The following is a 7,829-nucleotide window of genomic DNA, read 5'->3' on the forward strand; positions in this document are numbered from 1 at the left end:
GTTTTAACTACCTCTCAATGGTGGTAGAGGCGGAAGGAAGGGTAGATAGATATTCAGCTTTAATATGTGGGTGCCTGGTGACTTTGGGTCCAAGGAAGAATAAAAGACAGGTGTTGGACCTACAGGTTGCTTTTTATGAACAGCACAGAGAAAGGAGTCGCTCTCCAGACCCCCTGGATGAAATGGCTTTTGGGGAGAGAGGGGGCAGTGGCCCAGGTGTGGTTTGATGCTCACCCTAAGGAGAGAGTTTATTGCGGCCTTGAACATGACATTGTCTTCACTCCTTCACTTAGGGGAAAACTAATTGAACTTTGGCTTTGGCTGCCCCAGTCCTGGTCCCTACTCCCCCGCCCCCCTTTGCCATACCCCATACCCTGCCGGGAAGGGGCGGCATATCTCTAGCTCTTTAATATCTGGGGCCTCTAGGTAAATTTAGGGAAGAAATAGGCCCTGCATGTTTTCATAGGGAAGGAAGTAGCCATTGCAAAGGATTTAGGTTCCTATCCACCCCCCCCCCCCATGCCCTACTAGAGGGCATCAGAATCCAGGTGGTTTCCAGCAGGGGCGGCAGGTAGCTTTCATCCTAATTTGCCAGGGGCTGCCTAGAACATAAGTGGGAGGAAGAGCAAGCAACTTCTGGGGGCTCGGGGTGGGCCCGGGGGACTCAATTAGCAATGTCTGCTGTGGAGGGATGTTGGGGAGTGAAGACGTGGCTGTATATTTGCTGTCCCTGTTCTGTGGAGTGGGGTAGGGTGTCTGTTAACATGTACCGTGTCCTTAGGACTCCTGGCAGAGAGGCAGCAGTGAAGGATGAATCCCCTTTGGGACACGGTGACCCAGGGTGTCCCTTTGTCAATTCAAGGGACACCAGAGGCCCTCCTTGCCATTGGCCCTGACCAATGTCCTCCCCTCCCCCCCGCAAGCCTGAAGGGCTGGGACCTGAATGGGTCACATCTGGGAGCCCCATGGGGGACTGGGTTAATCCTCCTGCCTGCTGGGACTGACATCCAGGATGGGTCCCAGAGGTGCACCCCTGCTTGTGGTACAGGTCAGCAGAGAGCTGCGGCCACGAAACCGGGCAGTGAGCCCTCGCATAGCTCGGTGACCCTGGGAAGTCCTCTTGGCTCTGGTATGCCAGAGAGAGCTGGCCATGAGCGAGTGCCAGGGGCATGGAGATGGGAGCAGAACCCAGGTCCCCGGGGCCCACGAGGGGACAGTCACCTCCCAGAGCATCTCTGATGGGCGTGGGGCAGACCAGAGCTGGCCCAGAGGAGCCCGTGGGGTTACAACCCACGGGCTGGTGCTGTGCCTGCCTGAGTTCAGGGGCTTTCTTGTCTTGTGTGCTTCTGTTCCAGCACTGCTAAAAGCAAGGAGCTTTCTCCAGGATCTGGGCAGAAGGGGAGTCCAGGCTCCAGCCAGGGGATGCTCTGTGCAGGGACGCAGCCAGGGGCACAAGCAGGCGCCAGCCCCAGCCAGCCGCCCCCAGACCAGAGCCCTCACACTCTTCGGAAAGGTGCGTACGTCACCGTGGCCCCTCACGCCGGTCTTGGGCCGGGGGAGAGCTCTTCACGCTGCCTGCACGCTTCTTCCCCTCCATCAGCGTGGACAGTGAGAGCCCGTGTGACTTCGTGAAAAATCCCTAGGCTGGGCGTTAGAGCTTTAGGAAGTTAGCCAGCTGCAAGAGGGACCACATCTTCCTTCCTCATCTCGCTCATTTGGACAGCGGGCTCAGTCGGGGTGGGGTGTACATGGGGCGCTGCCTCCCGTACCCCTAGACCTCCGTGCAAGTGTGCTTGCCCTGGATGACATGTGTGTCGTCCACGGACCCCGCCAGGCCCTCACCATTGCCACTTAAGGTGCTATGTGGAGTCCTGTGTGGGAGCCCCCTGCCCCGAGCCACAGCCTGGTATGGCTGCCTCCTGGGATCGTTTCTAGAAGGGTGACACAGAGGAGGGAAATGGGATTGTTTCTACAGGAGTCCTTGCCTTCGATGTTTCTGTTTTGGAAGGCTGAGAATTTTGACACTGACCCGTGGGCCGCCCGACCCCGAATCTGCCATGGAACACCCCCCCCCCCCCCCAGAGAGGCCTATTTATCCCCACTGAAGTGAGACCCTCCAAAAGTGAAAGACCTGCTCTGTGGGCACATTTCATCAATGGGGAGCTGTCTAGGCTCTGTACTTAGGCTTTCTTGTTTGTTTTCATGTTCTATTATCTCTTAGCAAAGTCTCGAACTTGGAATAGCAGGGTTTTTTTTTTTTTATGAGATTTTATTTTCTTTAAATATTTTATTTATTCATGAGAGACAGAGAGAGGCAGGCTCCCTGCAGGGAACCCAATATGGGACTCGATCCCAGGACTCCAGGGTCACGGCCTGAGCTAAAGGCAGGCACTCAACTGCTGAGCCACCCAGGCATCCTGAGCAGGTTGTTGAGTATGTTCTCAGCTGAGGCCTTTCCAGCTTTCAGCCCCAGGATTTTCAGAATTAGAGTGGTTCGCCTTATCCCCACGTGCTCTGCAGCAGGTTCCCCGCTGGGCTCCCTGGCTCTGGGCTTCAGGGGCAGTGCCAGGCCCTTTCATATCTCCCTTGATTCCCAGTCATGTCTTGGATGGCCTACAGATAAGTTTTGAGGCCCTACTCTGTGCAGAGCCCTGTGCTGGGCATCGAGAGTATAACAGAGCGACGGGCGCAGCCTCTCCAGAGAAGGAGGTGTAGAACCAGGACACGATGGTGCTGTGGGCCACCCCCTGCCCCGGGACAACATGGCAGGGACGCGGAGACTCCCTTCCAGACGTACGAGGTGGGATACAGCAGTGGCAGTGGAACTTGAGCATTCCAGTTCTCTCATCCAAAGCCAGCAGGTCACCTTTGTGGCCCGGACACACTTTTCTGGCCATTTTGTGTGCAAAGCCCTTAAGGCTCCCTCAAGCCCTGGGAGGCAAGGTGATGCCCAAGCCACGGTGTCCGACGAGGTTGACCCTCCCGTTCCAGGCCATTCCATGGCATGGTGGACGTAGGCAGGGAGTACAGCCGAGAATGACCCAGGTCCCTCCTCCTCCGAGAGGTGCAGCAGCAGCTCCGAGTCCTCCTTTGGGAGGTACCATCTCTTTTCCAGCTGCCACCACTGCCCGGCGCTTCACTTTTTGTAGGTTTTTAACGTGGTGCTGCCCCCCTCACCCACACCTCCTCTGGCTTGTGCTGGGGAAGACATGTTGGAGTGTTGGTGGCTTGGGGCTCCGCTGGCTGGCTGCCCCCCTCCCCCCACCCGGTGAGTGATCCCGGCATCAGCCACTGTCTGTCCTGAGCTCCAGGAGCTGGGAAAGCCCTCCCAGTCCTCGGGGTGTAGAGCTGAGAAGTGCTTTCATCGCGGGTCATGATTCCGTGGTGCTTTCCACGCACGATGCTAACTGCTACAACCCTTTGGAGAAGAGACCTACCTTCCTGCTGCAGAGAAGAGGTTTAGATCACCCGCTGGGGCACCCAGTGGTTAAGGCGAGATGGGGACCTGAGGTCACATTGGAGAGACCATGTCCTTGTCCACACTGCACACTGACGGAGCCCAGGGAGCTCACGCAACATTGTTCGAATGGATTTTGTCCTATTGTGGGAGGTGGGAGACAAGTCCCTGATGCCTTCTTGAGCACCTAACAGATACTTTCTTCTGGCCTTAGTGCTGTCCACAGCAGCCCTCACTTAATTTTGACACGTTAGTGACCGCTTTCTCTCTCTCTCTCTTTTTTAAGATTTATTTATTTATTCATGAGAGACACAGAGAGAGAGAGGCAGAGACACAGGCAGAGGGAGAAGCAGGCTCCATGCAGGGAGCCCAACATGGGACTCAATCCCGGGTCTCCAGGATCACGCCCTGGGCTGCAGGTGGTGCTAAACCGCTGAGCCACCCGGGCTGCCCTGTGACCGCTTTCTCAAAATGTTTGTGCCTCGGTGGGATCTCCCGGGCATCCGATTTTGTCATTCTTACCAGCTCATTTTGAGTTAAAGGTGTAGAGTATGTGTCATCCTGCAGCAGGACCAAGTGAATAAAAGGAGGGGAATGAAGGCAGGGCCAGGGGGGCTCGGGGCAGTGATGGGCAAAGTAACACACAGTACATCTGCAGAGTCTACACCGGGGGGGTGTATGGGTCTGGAAGGAAAAACATGCAGGGTGCAAGTACACAGGATTCAGAGGAAAGGACGGGGCAGGAGAGAGAAGTCGAGGCGGGACTTGGTCATGTGTGGCTCTCAGGGATCCAGGAGCCAGCGAGGAGGGCAGGTTCAGCCAAAAGTCAGAGTTCCCTGTGCTGGCGTGCTCCCCACCACGGCCCCCGCTCTGGTGTGGCCAGGTGAGCTCCCTGAGCCTCCGAGCCACTGACCCCCACCCTCCACCCCTGCTGGGCCTGTGCCTCTGATGCCTTTTGCCACCGTGCAGTGAAGCGAGGACACTGGGCAGCCGGCCACCGCCGGTGCCGGGGAGCGTGTGCAGACCGTGGCGGGGGCCCAGGGGAGGAGGAGGGATTGGTGAACAGATGGGAAGACATGAAAACTCGCAGTCGTAGGTGAAATTTTTGAAAACAGCCTGGGCTGCTGGCGGGCGGTGAGGGGGCGCGGGTGGGAGGTGCGGCCAGGGCCAGGGCCCGGGGACAGCCGGCGCAGCCGACGCCCCTGTGCTCCCCGTGTTTTCTCTTCCAGTTTCCAAGAAGCTGGCGCCGATTCCACCCAAGGCCCCCTTCGGCCAGCCGGGGGCAGGGACGGACCAGTCGGCCGGCCAGCCGTCCCCGCTCAGCCTGTCCCCCACCCCGCCGAGCACCCCGTCGCCCTACGGACTGAGCTACCCGCAGGGGTACGCCCTGGCCTCGGGCCAGCTGTCCCCCGCCGCCGCGCCTCCCCTCGCCTCCCCCGCCGGCTTCGCGGGCGCCGCCGCCAAATCTCGGCCCACCCCCAAGCCCCGACAGAGACCCACCCTGCCGCCCCCGCAGCCCCCCACCGTCGGCCTGCCCGCCCCCAGCCCGCAGTCCGCGGAGCACCCGGTGCTGGACGGCATGGCCCCCGGGGAGAGCATGTCTACAGGTAAGGCAGCCGGCGCCCGCAGGTGCATCCCCGCTCCCCCCGCGTGAGGCCGCTGGAAAGCAGCCCCGGGAGTTCCCCCAGTGGGATGCCCGCTGCCCACCCAGGGCTCTGACTCTGTTCCTAACCCGGGGGGTCGAGCGCGGGTCGGAGGCCTTTGGGGTGGTGCTGCGGGAGGGGCCACGGCATCCGAGCACAGGTGAGGCGGTTGCGGCTTTCCTTGCGCAGAGTCCAGGCAGACACCGAGGTCCACGCCCTCACCTCGAGAAAAGAGCCTAAGAACCAAAGACATTTTTTTTTTCCTACTAATGGGAGAACCTTGTTAGAAAAATGTATTTCCAGCAATATTGACAGGAGGGTCAGTCGCAGGAAAGCTGCGTGTTCCTCTGGTTCTTTGAGGAGGTTAGTGCTCAAGCTCACAACTACTCAGTTTAAAGTTTAAAAGTCAAAGATGGAGCTGCTTCCTCCCCCCAAAAATGCAAAAGCGCAAGATCACAGACACCGCATTTAGCAAAAAACCGTTTGCTGGTTGGAGAAAGAGGATGTTTTTTTGCAATGTCTCCCCAGATACTCTGACCACACGACATTAGAGACTCAGGGCCTGTTTGTGGTGACCGCTGAAGTCATTCTAGCGTTTTCCTCGTTCAGGGAGGTAGGCAAAGCCTTGGACTGTGTCTTGGCTTAGAACCAGCCCTGCATGTCATCCTGTGGCAGGAGCCCAAGGTTGTCCCAAGTAGCAGGTGAGGCAGCACACACACCCCAGACACAGGCACGCAACACAGATGTCACACAGGTGTGTGCACTCCCCCACACACCTAGACCCCCTCCCTGCACACACATTACAGATACCACAGATTCACACGCATGCAAACCACACACACACACCCCTTAGATACATGCATGCACACACCATACACAAGTACATGACACCTATGCAGATACCACATCCCTGCACTGCACCACATACGAGCACATGCCCACACATCCACGTGCTTCAAAGGGCGGGGTGGTCCTCAGGTCCGCTGGGATTTCGGACAGTGATTGTACTTGCACCCCTGTGTTCTGGCCCAGGAGTGAGGTTTTTCCCCTTGATCGGATGGAAGGGGGAGCCTGTGGGGTTCAGCCTCTCATGCCTGGGATCAGACTCATCCAATTGGAGGGATTGTGATGGATGAGTCACATGGTAAATATCGTGGGGAGCTGCCTCTGGCTGTTCGGCTTCTTTAGTTTTGGATGTGATTCATGTTGAAGGTACAGCTGCTGACATCTACCCTGAGGCTTATAAGATATTAAGGAAATTCCTCCCCCAAAATGGACAGTGAGCACCACTTCCCACTGGTAGTTCTTCAGGGTGATGTGTGCATCCCCTGTGAGCCTGGGGGCCGGAGGCACGGGTGACACCAAGAGCTCGAGGTCACCCCGGGGCAGCTCCTCCCAGCACATCCAGCCACCCGGGAAGAGATGTGGGGCAGGGGCAGTGTGGACGCGGGAAGCAGCGAGCACAAGGTGTCCCCGGGGAGGAATGGAAAGGTGGTGGAACACCACGGGAGGAGGAATTGGGCCCGAAGCAGGCAGCAGAGGTGCCCCGCCTTCCCGAACGGCTGCCCCCCGCCCCGTGGTAGCAGCGCCCTGGCCCCCGCACATGGTGTGTCCGTGTTCTTTGGCAGCAGACTGTCGTTCTGTCCATCCACACAGGCCGGATGTCGGCCAGTGCAGCATCTGTGACGCTTTGGTGCGTGTCCCCCCTCCCCCCCTGATTGTGATACTCGGCATAGTTTTTTGTCTTGTGCTCGTTTCATCGTGTTTATTCCTTTCTCCGAATCCTGGCGTGGTGTTCCTGCAGCTGTGTGACATGAGGGCCGCTGTTGTGGATACGTGTGAGGGGGATTTCAGGGTAAGCGGCCCCAGCCCGCCGGGCCTCGGCGCTTGCTCGGCTCTGCATGTGGCTCGGACCCCCCATCCCCCCCCACCCCGCAGCATGGCAGCTGTGCTCCGTGCCTCCCCCACCCCGGCCTCCGGGGAGCACCCCGGGCCCCCCACTCATCTGGCTTTTGGGGGATCACTGGCCGCCTGGCATCCGGCTGGCTTTGCGCTAGGAGAGGGGAGGAGGTCCGCAAGCAGGCTTCCCCCCCCCTCCTCCCCTGGCCTTTGAGCCCCCACCATCAGCGCCCCCCCCATGCCTCCCCCTTTGGTCTGGAAGTTCAGGGCTAACGGGTCTGTGCTGCCCGCGGCGTCTCTGTCCTTGGTCGCCTGCCGCAGACCGAGCTGCCCGGTGCCCGCTCGCTCTGTGCCCCTGGCTTCGGGGGGTGTCCCCAGGAGGGTCACAGCGGGCACAGCCTCCACCTGCAGGGGCGGGTGGGCTCCCAGTGACCCTGAGGGTCATCCCAGGGGACCCCCGCTTTCCAAGGTGGGCTCGCGCTTCTCCTCCTCCTCTGGGCCGACCCAGCTGGCGAGCCCGGGAGAACCCACACTCGTAGGATTCACCGAGGATTCACTCGGAGCTTATTTCCCGCCCGGATCCTTTCTCGGTGTTTGGGGAGCACGTATATTCCGGTTTCGGCCTGTCTGCTCTGCCCACGGGGAGGAGATGCTCGAAATGAAAACCGAGGGAAGAGCAGGAGAGAAGCCGGGGGGAATCAAGTGTCCTGGTGGCAGTCAGGGGCAGCAGAGAAACCAGGGGAGGGTCCCCCCGTCCCCGCCCTCCTGAGCCTCCCCCAAAGCTGCTGAGCCTCTGGTCCTCTGGAGACTCAGGGCAGGCACCGCACAAG

The 7,829-nt window shown here is 59.3% G+C and overlaps 1 protein-coding gene across 5 annotated transcripts in view; it reads left to right on the forward strand.

Annotated features, from left to right (window-relative positions):
* Positions 1-7,829, forward strand: part of ARHGAP44 (Rho GTPase activating protein 44) — a 167,648-nt gene that overhangs the window by 156,997 nt on the left and 2,822 nt on the right. For 4 of the 5 annotated variants that reach the window (XM_038536921.1, XM_038536924.1, XM_038536925.1 and 1 more), the window contains 2 exons: positions 1,356-1,513; positions 4,687-5,064. In XM_038536921.1, coding sequence (XP_038392849.1) covers positions 1,356-1,513; positions 4,687-5,064 — 536 coding nt within the window. Of the gene's footprint in view, positions 1-1,355; positions 1,514-4,686; positions 5,065-6,904; positions 6,956-7,829 lie in introns of all 5 variants that reach the window. The other variant, XM_038536923.1, reaches the window with a different exon arrangement.

This window comes from Canis lupus, chromosome 5 (genome assembly GCF_011100685.1).
Source record: "Canis lupus familiaris isolate Mischka breed German Shepherd chromosome 5, alternate assembly UU_Cfam_GSD_1.0, whole genome shotgun sequence".
NCBI classification, from domain to species: Eukaryota; Metazoa; Chordata; class Mammalia; order Carnivora; family Canidae; genus Canis; species Canis lupus.